General features: G+C 40.2%; 1 protein-coding gene and 1 long non-coding RNA gene across 2 annotated transcripts in view; one reads left to right on the forward strand and one right to left on the reverse strand.

The window, feature by feature from the left end:
* Window positions 1-18,387, reverse strand: part of aggf1 (angiogenic factor with G patch and FHA domains 1) — a 136,851-nt gene that overhangs the window by 44,176 nt on the left and 74,288 nt on the right. The window contains exons 11-12 of the mRNA XM_042058545.1: window positions 15,189-15,354; window positions 12,206-12,282 (exon numbers count right to left, since the gene is read on the reverse strand). Coding sequence (XP_041914479.1) covers window positions 12,206-12,282; window positions 15,189-15,354 — 243 coding nt within the window. The remainder of the gene's footprint in view (window positions 1-12,205; window positions 12,283-15,188; window positions 15,355-18,387) is intronic.
* Window positions 150-16,873, forward strand: LOC121679657. Its single transcript, XR_006021375.1, has 4 exons — window positions 150-343; window positions 6,270-6,442; window positions 13,483-13,488; window positions 16,863-16,873. It is a non-coding gene; the product is annotated as an uncharacterized LOC121679657 (long non-coding RNA).

Below are 18,387 nucleotides of genomic sequence, written 5' to 3' on the forward strand. Positions count from 1 at the left end.
TAGAACTTGTAACTCAAGACTTCAAGGCCATAATATACAACATTTTTTTTAACCCTTTGCAGACGGCCCATTCTAATTTCGGTACCCCAGTACCGATGACGTTCAGTCTAATAACTCCGCCATACCCCAACCAATTTTATTAATGAAAACTTCCTCAAAAACGTCACATCATAGGCTTTCTGGCGATATGATTGGTTAAGGGATTTGTGGCGCGAATTTCTTTTACTACGTGAAGGAAAAATCAAGAGTTGACGTCTCCCTCCACTAGAGGAAAAACAGCAGGAAGCACTATGCATCGTTGATCTTGACATCGTCTAAAGGATAAACTACTGGATCATCTGAGGTAAAAACCAGTCCTTTTATGATATTATTACTTGTTATCCATGTTATTATTTCAAAATCGTTTTTAAAAGTTATTTTTGCTGGTAATTACACCTTGTATGCATGGCCGTAACATAATGCGTGTGTGTGTTCACTTCAGCTGATGACAGCTGGTATTTTAGCACACCGTAATCTTTAGTAAACTCATCATTTTCAGTCATTTTTGGGGGGTTACTATATGTCAACCAAGATTACAGACCTACTAAGACTGACACTTTAACGATTTGTTCTATTTTGAACGATGTTGCTTGCTTGTCATCTGATAGAAAACTAGCTAAGTTAGGTAACGTTAGCATCAGGAGAGTACGATGGAGTATTAGGGCCACAGATGAAGGAAATTTTTTTTTTGCCATGACGAGATTAAACTCGACATGTCGATTTTAAAGTCGCCATGTCAACATTAAACTCGACTTTTCGAGAAAAAAATTGAAATATAAGATCGACTTAAATCTCGACGTATCGACTTTAATGTCGCCATGTCGACATTAAACTCAACATTTCGAGAATAAAGTTGAAATATCATGTCGACTTTAATCTCAACGTGTCGACATTAACCCTTACAAGCCCGACCGTTCTAATTTCGTTAAAATTTTAACGATGACCAATCATCTAATATCTCAGCTGTCCAATGACTGATTTTATTTCTGAAATCTTCCCTGTAATGCTGACAACATAAGCTTCAATTTGATATGATTGGTTAAGGGGTTAATGGCGCGAAATGTTTTGGATACTTGAAGATGAGTCGTGAAAAAAACTTTTCACTTCAGTCGTACATTTTAACATGGACCGCCAGATGTCACCTGCACTTCGTTGGAGTTTACCTCGACTGGAAACCACACAGCTGGATAAACTGAGGTAATATATGTTTTTACATCGGTTGTAGTTATGGTTAATCTTAATTTGTAGTCATAAAATCATGTTATTTGACAGTAATATGCTTTCTCATCAGCGTCAACATTATGTCATAGCGGGGGCTAAGTGCATCGTCATGTAACTTTAGCTAGCTGCATTACTCTGAACTGCTTGCAGTATTCTCGTTTGCTTTTGATATCAGTTATTTTCATTTGACAATTTCATTTAAAAACCTGTTAGTATATAACCTGTAAGTAAGTTTGTTTTCTAGTACCAATTTGCTAGTTAGGTAAGCATTATATTGGCAAGTCAGTATAGCATACCAAAGCTGAATAAATCAATGGGCGCCGCGTTTCTAAGTTGAGTTCTCTTACATGAAATAAGTTGAGCATATTTTTACTCCTCTCAATATGTAGTTGTAGAAAACAAGATGTGAAATCACGGATTCTGTCAGAAATGTAGTGCTAATTAACGTATTGCCTCTCCTCGGGTTGTTACCTCGCTAGGCAGTTTGTAGTGAACTGTTTTACCTTGCTAACTTCTAAATGACAAACATCAGACGTGCTTGTCTCAACAAGATGGCATGACTTGATATTCTACTCTTCTCAATATGTAGTTTTATAGAAAACATGATGTGAAATCACATATTATGCCAGAAATGTCATTATTGCATTTAAGCAGTTAGTTACTAGGTGAAATGTAATCTGTCTTTATATTAATGCCAGCCAGGCAATCAGATTTAGGGTAGCTAAACCTATGTGTAATAAAATGACTTTTCATACTTCTAAATATTTTTGAGTTACTCAAAATGCTTCAATAGTTTAGGTTACCTCTTCTTGTGTATGTATGTGCACACACGCACATATCTGTAGTTTTGTGATTTTATTTTTTAAATTAATAAATGTATTACATTTGTATGATTTTACTGTTGTTTCAGATGGAGGATGACAAGACCTACACAGACCTCCTTGCAGGCCTGAAGAGGTAGCTGACTGCTGATGAGCTTGCGCTCACAATGTTGAAGACCATGTGAGGATGGAGGAAGAAGGTATAGATTTAGGTGGCGTGCGTAGGGTGGTGTAGACTGCCACTAAAACACTGTGAAATAGACTTGTTATGTTGATTTTTATGTTGTCCCAGGCATATGTGGTTTTACCAACCGGAACGGGTGGGAAGTTGTGCTTAGTAGGCCGTCGTATGCAAACACACAGTGCAGGGGCATGGGACGAAGAGACCCCAGAAGAGTTTCACAGTTTTCTGGGATTGATCATTGACATGGGACTTCACTTCCCTCCCTAATATCCATTCCTACTGGGGAACCAAGTCTCTGAAGGGATCAGGGAGCGTTGACCAAATGAGAAATACATATTGTGTACACTTTTTCTCCATTGACATTGCTGTTTCAGTAGTTTCTTATTATTTCAAGTTTGGCAATGCAGAATCTGGTGTTGAACCTAGGTTTGGTAGCTACAGCCAGAAAGACTTTGGCAAAAATCTATCACAACAGCTGGCAGGCATTTCCGTCAAAATTTCAGCCTCGCCTTCAGCTGCTCCAACTACTACTCTGTCATCTTTTCATCAAGTACATATTCCTGTACAGCAGGAGCCAAAGAAAAATGGTTGGCTTTGTTATAAAAACAATACATAATAACACTAAAGTAGCTTGTATGACCTGGAGTTTAGCGGTAGGTGACTGCTTTTTTGGTAAACAAAATTGCTGTCAGATTTGGCATTCTACAGAAGGGGATGCGTTTCGTTATGAGTCATAGGTCTTCTGTGTTTAACCTTCAGGTTCCCCACCCCACCTTTTCCTATCCTCCTCTGTGTGTGTGTGTGTGTGTGTGCGCGTGTGTGTGAGTTTGTGTGTGTATGTGTTTATTCTCAACAGGCTTGTTCTATGTAATCCACTTTCAAATGTTTAGACACATTGATTTTTGAGTGATGTTGAAGTTGATTGTATTCCTAGCTTTTCATAAATAATACATTTTATAGATGTATATCATTTTCATATTACACTAATTTATATAAGGAAGTTGTATCTGTTGAATCAAATGTATTCTATGTCTCTATTCAGAATTGATCTTATAATATACAGTATACTTACTTCCTGTATTACTGGTAAGGTACATGTTTTTCTTTTATATATCATTATTGTTGACTGTAGCATTTGCTTATATACAAATAAATGGTTTATTCTTATGGACCAAATAAATCTAAACCATTGTGTCTGACTTCATTATTAGTTTTTATGCATACATTTATGTTTTTGGTGAGAAAGAGAATGTGAATTCTGTCAACATTCTAAATCCCGTTTCCGGCATTTTTTTACACTTATCACTTAATTTATCATAACTTTTGAAAGGTTAATGATATTCCAATTCAGTCTTTTTTTGTTAAATAGCCCACAACTTGCTGAACATGTCATACACTCTATATTTTTCTCTATTTCGTATAGAAATATGATGAAAATTCATTTTTATGCGAATGAAATTCAATTTTAATGAATTTCGGTATACATTTGGAGAGGATTTTCAAAGACTGTTCATTACTATATCAACATTACCATATGTATTTTACATCATTTGATAGAACTGACCCTTCTGATTACAATGGTATGTATATCCCATTGATGGTATGTATTATACTCAAGAAATAAGGTTTTTTGTGTAAGGAGGTCATCCAGCACCAAAAATGGAATGTTCGGCACGGGCACGAAAGGGTTAAACTCAACATTTTGAGAATAAAGTTAGTTTGGAGAGAGAACGACCGCTCGAGACGATTGAAAGGGAGGACGAATGAAACAATGCAACTAGTGCAACAATGATTCAGAGTGTTCGAGTGCAACAATGATTAGACATAGGACTATATCTTTTCTTTGACTCCTCTTTAAATTTTAAATGATGTTTTATAAACAAAGTTCGGGTGGAGCCTTCGGGATGATTGACAGCAATTAACTCACCCACTGCCGCCGCAGGGTAGGCCTATTTAAGCCGACCTTCTTTTCCATACGTCCCAAGCTTTTAATCTACCTTAATACCCCCCCCCCCCCACACACACTCTTTATTCTTTATTTTATTTTTGACCAATTTGTGTATTATTTCAATTATTTATTTATTTTTCCCCCATGTTATATTGTTGTTGTACCATTGTCATTGTTTTATGTTTGTTTGTAAGCACTTTGGTTCAACTCAGTTGTTTTTAAATGTGCTATAGAAATAAAGTTGACTTGACTTGACTTGACATATCATGTGGACAAAACATAGAACATATTAACCTACGTTGCTCAGCCAAATAGGACCTAACAGCAAAGTAGCCTATCACGGAGCTACAGGCGATAAATGCGATGGTCAAAAGTAGCCTAAACGTCATTAGCGGTTTATTTATTTATTGTAGGCCCATTATTAAAGTCTTGTTTTTCATCTAAAGGTTCAACTGCATACTAGGCGCTCTCCCCAATCCTAGACTTTCACGTTGCTTGTTTGTAATGGATGCAAAACCGCCTATTGCTGAATGTCTATGGAGGGACGAATGAAGCTGTCCTCCCGACCACCCCATGTAGGCTACTAGCCTACATGCACACATATGCACACATACACTGCAAAAACTGCTTATCTAACAAAATCTAACCAAGTGTCATTAATCTTATATCAAGATAAAAAAACTAGTTGGTATTGTTTTCAGTATAAAGAGACTTACTTAGCGCTTTCTTGTGAAATCATTTGACTTAATTTAAAAAAGAATTGACTTATTTTAAGACATCTCATCTTGAGAACAAGCAAATTTGTCTGCCAGTGCGTTAAGCAAATTTGTCTGCCAGTGCATTGAGCAAATTTGTCTTGATAAGACTCCTTAAAATAAGTTAAAGTCTTCTTAAATTAAGTCAAAATGATCTTTTGAGAGAGTGCTAGGTAAGTCTTTTCATACTAAAAACAATACCAAATAGATTTTTTAATCTTAATATAAGATCAATAACACTTGGTTAGAATTCATTTTTTGCAGTGTAGCCTAGTGCATAAATAAAGTGCATGCGCACATATTCTCTCCCGGGATCAAAATAGTATATATGCTTAGGCTATACCTGTGTTTCTAGCCTCCTATAGCCTACGTATTCCAGGTGAGACATGGAAAAGCAGTTTTAGAAAAATTAGTTTTGCCATGTTATCCTATGGAGAGTGATGGCCTGTGGGTCATGAAGGGCAGTTATTTGGATGTGCAGTGGCCTTACCCACGTAAAACAGAGTGAAATAACATTTTGTATAGAAACATTATATCATTGGATATATATATTTTTCTAGCTATTTAGCCTAAACGGCATAGTGCATGGTATTTCCATAACCGCGAGACAGCACTTCATGATGACGGCAATGAGTAGTTAACAGACAAGACGCAATCTATCTGAATATCTGCAATCTAGCAATCTATCTGAAATAACACCTATTTGAAGCCCATTTTTCATGTAACATATTGTGTATTAGTGTAGGCTACATAGCTTAAACTGTGTAGGCTATGTTTAAACAGTAGGGCCTATTGCAAGTTTAATGTCAGCATGTCGACACGTCGAGATTAAAGTCGACATTACATTTCAACTTTATTCTCGAAATGTCGAGTTTAATGTTGACATGCTGACTTTAAAGTCAACATGTCGAGTTTAATCTCGCCATGGCAAAAAATGTTTTTTCTTCATGTGTGGCCCTAATACTCCGTCGTAGGAGAGGCTGCAACATGTCCTTGACGCGTAGTCACGATAAAGTTCACTCCCGTGCTTCATGACTGTCAACTTTATGTCAAGTACACCTAATCGGTATTTTATTGTCAAATAAACCTTTCATTCCTTCGTAATATGTACAGCACAATTTACAGTTGTTTGTAGCCAAGTTGCTTAGCTTACTAATACTTAGATAGAAACATATGACATGAATGACAACGTTACGTTACCGACGTGAAGACTGTGTTAGATTAAGATTATGTGGAAGTAATGTAAAATAAAACTAAACAACCTATTCACTATCAGACCTGTGAATTTTTTGTTATTTTAGATGGAGGGAGAGAAGTATGTGCAACTGGGGTGAAAGCAGCCGACTGCTGATGGCAAATATGACCCCAAGGACCACGGTGGCATGGACATGGGACATGGATGGGTAGCTTCTGGATGAAGAAGATGACAATGATGTGCTACAGGAGGAGATAATCTCCCATCATCCTCAGCTGGGTAAGCATGTTTGTGTGTGTGTGTGCGTCCATCATGCCTTGATAGTTTTGACTTGCAGCAGTTTATTCATTTCCCCACCCATTCAAAAGGCCATACCCTGGATCTACTCTGCTGCTCTGGTGTCACTCCTTCTAACTGTACTGCATTTGACCTTCCCATCTCCGACCATAAACTTATCTCATTTAATACTAAGGTGACATTGTTCAAAACAAAACTGTCACGTACAATCTCTTTCCGCAACATTAAGTCCATTGACCCAGCAGCTCTAGACTCTGGTATTGCCAATCTTCCCAACATCGACTTCACATCCACCCCTGATGAACTGCTCAGGTCACTACGATTGTGGCCTACACCATCTCCTCGATACCCTGGCCCCATTAAAAACTCGGACTGTTTCCTTCTCCAAATCTGCACCCTGGTTTACTTCTGAACATCGTCAACTGGAACGCCTCTATAGAAAAACTGGTCTCATCATCCACAAACAAATGTTTTATACCCATTTACTTTCCTATAAAGACTCTCTTTCCACTGCAAAGTCCAACTATTATACAGATCTAATCAGATCAGGCTCTGGCAACTCTCAAGCACTTTTCTCACTGGTTCATAAAACACTACGCCCACCTGATTCTCTCCCACCTCATTTTTACTCCACTGACTCCTGTAATTCCTTTATGACATTTTTCAATACTAAAATTGACCGTATCCATCAACAGTTAGCCCCCCAGATCTCAAACCTCAAACCATCCTCTGACTTTCAAATATCTTCTGGTCATCCTTTCTCTGATTTTACCCTCCCCTCTGCTGCTGAAATAACCAACCTTTTCTGCAAATCTAAACCATCAACCTGCCAACTTGATCCTCTCCCAACTACACTGGTTAAAGCTTGCATTCACTCCCTGACCCCTGACTGCTATTACCCATTCCTCTCTTATCTCTGGTATTGTTCCGTCACCCCTCAAATCAGCTGCAATAACCCCCATTCTCAAGAAACCTGGAGCTGACCCCAGCAACTTCAACAATCTCCGCCCAATTTCCAACCTCCCCTTCCTTTCAAAAATCCTGGAAAAAACAGTTGCTTCTCAGATTCATGACCACCTCTCCCACAATAGTCTTTATGAACAGTTCCAATCAGGTTTCCGTCCCCTCCATAGCACTGAAACAGCTCTTGTTAAGATAACCAATGACCTCCTCACGGCTGCGGACTCTGGACTCTTAACTATTCTCATCCTCCTGGACCTGAGTGCGGCTTTTGACACCATTTCCCACACCATTCTCATTGACCGACTAGCCTCCCTTGGATTATCTGATACACCCCTGCACTGGTTTAAATCATATCTTTCTGGCCGTACTCAGTTTGTCCAATTCAAAACTTTCAGATCCCACTCTTCCCCCCTCTCCTCTGGTGTTCCCCAAGGTTCTGTCCTTGGACCCCTTCTGTTCATTATCTACCTTCTCCCTCTTGGCCATATTTTCCGTAAACATAACATTCAGTTCCATTGCTATGCAGATGACACCCAGCTCTACCTATCCACTAAACCCACTACATCCCTCCCTCCCATCTCTCTATCCAACTGTCTTCAGGAAATTAGATCCTGGTTTTCCCTAAACTTTCTCAAGCTCAACAGTGACAAAACTGAACTCCTCCTTATTGGCACCAAATCCATCCTCTCTAAAATAAATGACTTTTCCATCTCCATCGACAATTCATCTGTGTCCCCCTCCCCCCAGGTTAAAAGTCTGGGTGTCATCCTAGATAGCACTTTGTCATTCCAGTCCCCACATCAATAACATCACTCGGTCAGCATATTTCCATTTACGGAAGATCTCTCGCTTGCGCCCATCTCTTTCCCCCAACAATGCTGAAATTCTGGTTCACACCCTGGTCACCTCCCGCCTAGACTACTGTAACTCTCTCCTCTATGGTTTACCTGACAAATCTATCCATAAACTACAACTGGTCCAAAACTCTGCTGCCCGCATCATTACCAGAACCCCCTCCATCAGTCACATAACACCTGTCCTGCAGCAACTTCATTGGCTCCCCTTCAAATACCGCATAATTTACAAGCTATTAACAATCTTGCTCCTCAGTATCTTACTGAGCTCCTCCATATCAAGACACCCATCCGTTCTCTCAGATCTTCTTCCTCCATCCAGCTCATCCTCCCACCTGCTCGTCTGGTTACCATGGGGTCTAGAGCTTTCAGTCACTCAGCCCCCCACCTCTGGAACTCTTTGCCCCACTACATTCAACACTCCACGTCCATAACCACTTTCAAATCTCACCTAAAAACTCATCTTTTCAGACAGGCCTACTCTCTTTAATTTTTTCTTTCTTTCTTTCTTTCTTTCTTTCTTTCTTTCGCTCTTTTTTTTTTATTAATAGTATTATCTTGTTATTTTATTGCTTGTTTTCTCTGATTGCTTGTTTAATGGATTGAATGTTTTATTGTTGATTTTGTAAGGTGACCTTGAGTGTTCAGAAAGGCGCCCATAAATAAAATGCATTATTATTATTATTATTATTATTATTATCACATTTCTGGTTGTGATAAGTGTTGCTTATAACAATAATGAGAGGGATTATAGTGATAATAGTTTGGTTAGATTTGTAATTCAATTTCTATATTTCTTATCTGACAATTTCTTTATTTTGAGTTTGGTCAAGTCCCATGTCAGGTAGAAAGCATACACTTTGCCTATCCTTCCAACACAGACAGAGACACCAACTCCAATAGCATTTACACCCCATCGTCTGCTAAGCTTAGATGGACACACACACACACACACACACACACAACCACGCCACAGCTGTGACAATGCACACACCACGGATCTGGTGTGAATGTGGCGTTAGTGTATCACCTTATATGTAGGGCAAATGATATCGATAATTATATATTGTATCGAATTATATGCTGCATGGTTGTTAAATGTATTGAATTTCTTCTAACGTTTTAATTGTTTATATATATGTGTGTGAATGTTAGTATGAATTGATGTTTTGTTCACCATGTAAGATTTGTTGATCTTTGTTATACTGTTGTCTTGTCATTCTTGTAGTTCTATTAGTTACTGCATGTTTGTAAACATATGTTTATATTATTTACCTGAAGTTGTTGTTCCTGGTTATTTAATCACATTGTTTAAGACTTTTCTAAATAAAATGATTTATTTCCCCTTTCGTAAACCTAACACATGTGCCAGTGTCTCTATATTCTTGTTTTCATAGTAGAATGAAGCACACGGAGAGGCAGTTACAATCAGCTAGTCTGTCTTTCAGCCTTTATCTGTCCTCCCCACAATTGATTTAGCCTCCTCAGAGTACAGTAAGACATCCCATATTGAGCTTGTTTTGATGGTAAAACATCTTATTTTTTTACATGACCATTATATCTGTATTTTTAGGTCAGATGCCAAACCGGGAAATGAAAACATTCTACTCTTTAAAAATTCTACTTGTTACTGTTATGAGTAAATTAATCATAACTTCTGAACCAAAGGTGATAAATTGATTCTGTTTTTTTCACTGAGGAGAACACAACACTGGCTATCCTTTGCACACTATATCTACAACAGACATTAGGTGAAAAGAAAGATTCATCTTGACAAATTGATATTTTCACGTTTTTTGATGTTGAATTTTGCAGGTTTTGTTTAAAAACAATGTGTGGTACACTCAAATGTATTAACTATAATGTGTGCCATTTTAAAGGGCTAGTTTACAATGGTGGGTATATCTCATCTCTGTCATGTAGCATGGCCACACAATAAGCCTTTTTGTCTCACAAGGGCATCAAGTATGAAAAAACGCAATGTTTTGTGCCGTCTGCAAAGGTCTAATACATTTATCATAACTTTTGAACAAAAGGTGACACATTGATTCTGTTTTTATCACTGAGTAGAGGACAAACTTGTGAATCTCCCATACACTCTATGTTTTTCTCTATCTACAATAGAAATTGGGAGAAAAATTAGATATATTTTATACCATTTGAAAGGGCTATTTCTCCTGATTACAGTGGTGGGTATATTGTATTTTTGTCATGTAGCATAATCATACAATAAGCCTTTTTGTGCCATAAGGCCATCGAGTATGAAAAAATGGAATGTTCGGCACAGTCTGCAAAGGGTTAAACAACAAACAAAAATACTAACATAACGGTGAAGTGGTTCGTTTTTTCATGGTTTATTTTTCAAAAAAGCAACCTCCCCCGTCCCAATGGCAGGTGCCTTTTGTGGGATACACACCTGCTAACTGTGTGCCTGCATTTCGTTGAATGGCAGTCTAAATGATAATCTGCCATTCAGATGCCTTTTGTGTGCTCCTGCAAACTAGTCAAATACTGTATGTGTCTATTGCATTTACGTAAGGAGCGTGGAACAAAGTTGGGTTTTCTTCATTTTCATTTTCTCTAGCTAGGCATTATTCATTCTAAATCTCAACAAATATCGGGCTCAACAGTGAGTTCATGAGAAGGCTATCAATGAACAGAAAACCGACCTTGTTGGCTAACAATTTATTAAATACTCCTGTTATTGTCGTCAACAACGTCGTTGTTCGTCGTCACCTACTGCTTATGATGATTTGGTCTTTTGAATTCCTTTGGCCTTGCGATGCGGTTGTACATCAACGTGTCTCTTGCCGTTCCTTTCATGTGTTCTATCACAACGCTGTCTGCCCTCATGGACAGTAGCTCCGTGATGTTTTCGTCTTTCCTGGTCAGAGATTTTCTGGACAGCACAATGCCACTCCATCATGACCCTGGCATTTAAGTGCTCCCGCCACTTAACCGCATGTTCTTTGTTTCGTTCAGACACAGCTCATTTACATAATGTCCGGAGGAAATACTAGGTGGGGAGCAGTAGAACTTCCATATGACCGTTTATGTTGTTCAGATATACGGCCCAACTGTTTAACATCCGCAGAACCTACGGTCTTACACGAATGTCTGAAAGCCCTTACAGTGAGGTGAAGCACACACTAACCTGGAGCAGTGACCTGCTTTGCTACAGCGGTGCTCGGGGAGCAGTGAGGGGTTAGGTGTAATTAGGCAGTTAGCCTACAATTACAAGAACAAACAGTGCAGCCTTGCCTTTTTACTTAGTTAAATGATGTCATGCTCTGCCACTCTGTCTCTTCAGCTGAGGTTCCCAGAATAGCAAATATCTAAATAGTCTTCAATAGTGTGACACTCTACTACACAATGATTTGTATGTTCTGAGTGTCTGATAATGAACAAATTATTTAATCTCGTTTCTATTGGACACGGCATTCCGGTGTCATGTCGCTGAGGGCAAGACCTGCATAAATGTGTTCATGCCTACAGGTAAACTGCATCCAGAGGCAATCTCCATCATTGAGGTTGGACACATGTTGCCTATTAACATTTTCCTTCATATTTCAACATCCAGACAGCTTCAACACTGCACTCACTTTCTGTAGGTGTGCAGTGATGTGCTGTGGTATTAAGAGGAAGGGAGGGGGGAAAGTGAGTGGCAAGAGGGGAAAGACCTGATAAAGCCTTGTTTTTTGCATTACTAAGCCAAACAACTTCAAACTCAACACTGTGCACTCTCATGTGGCCTTAACAATACACTTGCTAAGTGTGGTCTCTCAGACCAATGGTTTGAGAGACATGCAAAGACCAGACAAGACACAGACACAAAGACAAACACACACAAACAGATGTTCCTGGAATTAACAGATAGTGAATGTCATACTTATACAGAATATGCCCACTGCAAAGAACAGAAACTGACCTTGAGACCATATTTGACTTTCATCTGTTTTAGCTCTCTTTGCCTCTGCATCTCTTTGTTCTCTCCTACTAAATGACCTGGGGAAAGAAGTACATACTTTGATCACAATCAAACCTGAATGTCAGAAATACTCAATTGGTGATGGTAATTGTAATACAGTGGGTACTACAATTAATTAGCAATTAACAACTACTATCAATTGTACAGCTTCTCGTGTGAATCACGCGTCTTTTATTTATATTTCCCCAGTGAAGCTGCAATGACCCAAACAACCACTAGGTGGCACTTGTGAGCAGGGGAACATCGGCTTTTGCCGCTTTGAGTCTACAGACGCCAGTATGCTACAGTATGGACCATAAATTTAGCCTACCCAACGTTTGTTTCCACAATATTACCCCATGATGAGCATTAATTTCGATGGCTGCCTACACTACGTCTCCTGCGACAGTCCCAACAGTTAGCGCTATAATCAAACAATCCACTGTTTTTCACTGTTTCCGTAATGTGTAGCTGGGTCATGGTTGGAGAAACGTTAAAGCAGCTGCAGGTCAACTAACGTTAGCTAAGTCTTCATTACATCTGGCAACCCAGAAGAGGCTCGCGTCTGGTAGTCTTGAGAACGTTCACCAGTGTTTTGATTTTGGCCTACAGAACATTCGGTAACAATCCTACAAATGGTCGCACCTTTAATGGTTAAGTTCATGAAAATTTAAATTTGACTGCTAAAAACAACCTCCCAACAATCAAGTGACCTACAAAAAGCATGTCAAATGGCAGCTGGGGTGAAGTGCACGGCGAGAACGGTTTGAAACAGGCTCCGAGGGGCAGGGCTCATGTTGTGTAAAGCCCAACACCTGGTTGTCTAATCATTACTCAGACGGTGTCTCTGACCAAAACCTCTTGGACTCTCCACCCTGGGTCGCAGGTCCTTCAGTGCCTTGGCCCCCAAACTCTGGAACTCCCTCCCCCAACCTCTTCGTGCCTGCCGTTCTCTTCCTTTCTTCAAAGCACATCTCAAGACCTTTCTGTTTAATGATCACTTCTCCTCCACACCCAACACATAGCTCCATACAGATAACTTGTCTTTGTTGTATTGTTTTGTTTGTTTGTTATTGTGTTTCCTTGCCTTCCTACTATGTAAAGTGACCTTGGGTTTGAGAAAGGCGCTATATAAAATAAACGTATTATTATTTTATTATTTAAGCCAATTCACCAAGAGGAGGGCTAATAAATGTGGACAGTGTCGGGGTCGTTACTCAAAAAAAGTAATGCGTTAGTTACTCGTTACTTCTTCAAATTGTAATGAAATTACTTTACTCGTTAGTCATTTTGGAAAGTATCTTGTTACTTGTTACCGTTACTTTACTTTTAAGTTGGTCTCTAACCAGGGTGCAACATTCAAAGGGTTAGGCTACATTGTTAATATTCGCAATTTCAGATTCGACACTGGTCAGCTAAAAGTAGCCTAGTAGGCCTACTTTCACGCCTAACAATAACCTATATTAATTTTGTCACCTTTGCTAAATTTACCTTTTGTTTAGTTTTATTTTACCGATATGTGTGTGTGCTTTGACATCAGTAAAGCTTTGGGCTTCGTTCAACATTTTGTTCTTCCATTGGAAATGACTCTTCTACATTTGATGCCTGCATCCTTTCTGTTTATGTTGTTTATAAAATGTTTGAAGTCTTGAGTTAATGCATTACGTAAACATTGTTTGCTGGTAACCCGCCACAAATAGCCTACAGATCCTGCGTGCATACATTCTCATTCCCTGTCCAAAATGTTCCCATTCTGTAGGCTGGCCAAGTGCATAGAGCTGCTGTATAAAGTTGAACGAACAAATTTGTTTATTGTAGGCCTACAGAAAAATATAAATAACCTACTGTCAAGCAGTCAATTGGCTACAGTGCAGTCAAAGAGTTGGAAGTAGGGCAAATTCAGTTTCGACGTGGGCCATACAGTTATCTAAGCCTCTATTGCTTGTAGCCTATTAAACGTCCGCTAGATAGTTTAAAGGTGCCATGTGTAATGTCCGGCAAAAAATCAATTCATACTCCACATTCCATAAAAGATGGGGGCAGTATACCTCCAGAAAGTGAGTTGGTCTACCCTAGAGTAACAACCGAGACACGTGTATTGCAGTTTGGCTGGTGGTTATGTTGCCCGCATACCGCCTCCCATGGCAGAAACTGGTATTATACTATATAAAGAGGAATCATCGAAACTGGTATTATACTATATAAAGAGGAATCATCGAAACTGGTATTATGACACCGGTCAGGCTGTGGCTAGTAATTTAGCATGCTAATTCAGGTTGATATCTCTGCAGCACTATACCTTGTCATTTTTTTAATGACATCATCGCCCTTATTTCTTCTCATTCTTTTGATGCGTGTAGCTCATTTTTTTTGGATATTTTTACCTCAATTCTTACACATGGCACCTTTAAATCGCCAACAACATTGTTTTTTGCAGAAGCCTACCCTAGGCTACTGATTAGTTCTTTCTCCACTACTGGCTCATTTATCAAACAGGTGTTTTCTTTCCGACCTCCACAAGTTAAGCTACAGGTAATTCCGTCAAGAAATGTTTAAATAAATTTGCGTTTGCGATTGACAACGCGATAGACGTGATAGATAGGCTATAATACTAACTTTGCAAAGTCAACTTGAATGCATCGATTTTAAACAAAGTTGTGTAGGCTACATCGCGCAAGTTGTAGTCTGCATGAACAGTTCTTGCACAAGCCACCATTTTGAATTGGGTAGGGGAGGTGCGAGCTGAACCTGTTTGAGGGAGAGCTCAAAGCAGCATCATGCAGGTGTAATGAGTTGCCATTAGGTTTGTTTATCTAAATGAGACTCAAAACAAAGCTCCTGACTACAGAGGGTTAAATCCAAATATCAATGAAACAAAGAAGTAAATGGACAGAGTGAATATTCATGTCATTGAAACTACTGGAAAATGAGCGCATCACATTACCTGAGTTGTGTTCTTTTCTATGTCGACTGAGATGAGCAATAATCTGTCCAGGTTCACAGCCATCACAGGTGTCATTCCCTGGGTGGATATGAAAGGAAAGGACAGTCTCTCCTATCCTGACTTCATCCCCATGGCTGAGAGGACAAGGTTCACAGCGAACTTTGGGCTAGCAAAGAATAGAAGACATTAGCAGTTATACCAACCTTATTTAGAATGATGGTCATGGTTATGGTATTTAGAAGACCCTTTTGTCCAAAGCTTACAAAATATGAACATTACAATAGTTAAAATGAACAGTAAACAGTATTTTAAAAAATGGTTAGCCTACATTAAGCCAACATTAGTAGTAAAAACAATAATATCGATACAATATCAAATATAGCTGCAAGCAGTAATGTCGGGGGCTAGCAGTACACTAGCAGGAATGGCATTGCCATGGGATGAGCAAGCACTCACAGCAACTTGGATAAAGAATGGCTGAGATATCAGCTCATTTACTTTGTTACAATGCCCCTATAGGCCAGATTACACCAATGTCCTTGTGCGTTCTCACAATTAGCTACCATGTCCCTGTACCAAGTTTGGACTTCATACATCAAGGCGCTGCTGAGATATGAGCTCACTTTCTTTATTAAAGCACCCCTAGAGGCCAAATGAGACCACTTTCCTTGCATGTCCTCACAATCAAGTACTGAGTCCCTGTACCTAGATAGATAGATAGATAGATAGATAGATAGATAGATACTTTATTGATCCCCAGGGGGAAATTCAAGGTCTCAGTAGCATACAGACATCACACACAACATACACTTACAGTAGGAAAAAGTAATATACATATAAGAAAACTCCACTGTACAATAGAAACAGTAGAAGATAAACATGATACTAAAATACTAAATATACTATAGAAACTAAATCAAATATCAAATATCAACATAGTGTGCTTAAGGATGCTTAAGGATGATCAAGCATGACAGGGCAGGGACTAAGTCCGTAATTCAGAGTGCAGCTGAGGATGATCGCTTCCTTGTTGTCCCCGTCAGGGGTGCCATGGTCGTGGGCCCCTCAACAGACACAAGCAAGATTCAATATACAGTTGAAAGGGTGGGGATAGTCAATTAAGTCAATTAAGCATCAAGTACGGCCACAGTCCAGGGTTGTGCAAATGTGCTAATATAGCATGTAAACAGACTATGCAGAGAAGTCTCTCTCTCCTCTACCCTTAAGTGAAGCGTTGAACAGTTCAATGGCTCTGGGGACAAATTACTTCTGTCTATCAGTTGTGCATGACAGTGAGTGAAGTCTCCAGCTGATCAGGCTCTTCTGCTTTACAATAGTGCTATGGAGTGGATGACATTCATTGTCCACAATGCTGATCAGTTTGTTCAGGGTCTTTTTGTCTGATATTGAAGTGATGCACTCCAGTTTGGCTGCCACGACAGAGCCAGCTTTCCTTACCAGCCTATCTAGTCACCCAGTATCCTTCTTCTTTGTGCTTCCTCCCCAGCATACCACAGCATAGAAGAGGACGATGGTAACAACAGACTGGTAAAACATCCTGAGGAGCTTACTGCAGACATTGAAGGACCGCAGCCTCCTCAGCAAGTACAGCCTGCTCTGCCCTTTCTTGTAGAGTGCTTCAGTATTGGCTGACCAGTCCAGTTTATTGTCCAGTTGTAAGCCCAGATACTTGTAGGTGTTTACCACCTCCACATTGACCCCATCAATGGAGACTGGTAGCAGAGCAGGCTTTGACCTGCAGAAATTCACCACCATCTCCTTGGTCTTTGAAGTGTTGAGTTGAAGGTGGTTGAGTTTGCACCATTGCACAAAGTCCTCCACCAGGCTCCTGTACTCCTTCTCTTGTTCGTCCCTGATACACCCCACAATTGCAGTATCATCAGAGAACTTCTGCATGTGGCATGACTCGGTGTTGTAACAGAAGTCAGATGTGTAGAGGGTAAACAGGACAGGTGAGGGCACAGTTCCCTGTGTATCTCCGGTGCTGCTGATCACACTGTCAGAGAGACAGTTCTTCAGTCTCACAAACTGTGGCCGCTCGTCAGGTAATCTGTAATTCAGGATTGTCTAGGTGAGAATGTGTCCTGTGTAGGAGATAAGTGATGCCGTCGTCCACGCCCACTTTCTCCTGGTATGCAAACTGTAGCGGGTCTAGCGCATGGTGTACCTGGGGTCTGAGTATGCGCAGGACCAGTCGCTCCATTGTCTTCATCACATGTGATGTTAGAGCCACAGGCCTGTAATCATTAAGCTCACTTTGGTGTGGCTTCTTAGGGATGGGGGTGAGACATGATGTCTTCCACAGTGCTGGTACTCGTCTGAGACGGAGACTCAGGTTGAAAATGTGCTTCAGTTGCTCCCCCAGTTCAGCAGCACAGACCTTGAGCAGCCTTGGACACAGTCTGTCTGGCCCGGCTGCCTTCCTAGGTCGAAGTTTCTTTAGCTGTCCATTGACCTGATCAGCAGTGATGATGGGGGGGAGGAGGGGTGCGTCTGAGGGGGTTGTCGGGTGGCTGATGGCTGTTGACTGAAGCCATTGTCACATTGGCTGGAGACTGATGGCTGTTGACTGAAGCCGTTCACCATGTGGATGGGTGCGATAGCCTGTGATGATGGGGGTGAGTGTTGCACTGAGAGTGAGGGGGGAGGTGTGGGTTGGGCAGGCAAGCAAGCAAGAGCAGTGTCTGAGTCTGCAGGGGGTGGTGGACAGACCACTGCCATTGGAGCTGGAGCAGCGCAGTCAAACCTGTTGTAGAAGTGGTTCAGCTGGTTCGCCCTGTCCAGGTCCCCCTCCACAGAGCTGCTGCTCTTCTTAACCCTTAAGAACGTAGGTTTTATTTAAACCAACGTACTCCACTGGGTGAGTTTTTTTGGGCTGCGTCACTAGCGTTCTACACTGACATTCTATAGACATTATTAGGTGGCCTACAATCTATGCAGTGTTAGCATGGCCTGATCCGTTTTATTTCACGTGAACATTGCAAAGTACCACACACACACATGCTTTCATCATGTGATCACATGTGTTGCATGCATGCACCTGATTACGCAAATGAAGTCGCGCTGACAACGTGTTACAATTGTCACGAGGATAACAGGACATGTGAATATCTCTGCTCTTACCTCAGACGGATGTTCAATGTCCGCATCAGAGTCGTCATTAGATGTAAAAATAACC

This window comes from Alosa sapidissima, chromosome 13 (genome assembly GCF_018492685.1).
Source record: "Alosa sapidissima isolate fAloSap1 chromosome 13, fAloSap1.pri, whole genome shotgun sequence".
Classification (NCBI taxonomy): Eukaryota; Metazoa; Chordata; class Actinopteri; order Clupeiformes; family Clupeidae; genus Alosa; species Alosa sapidissima.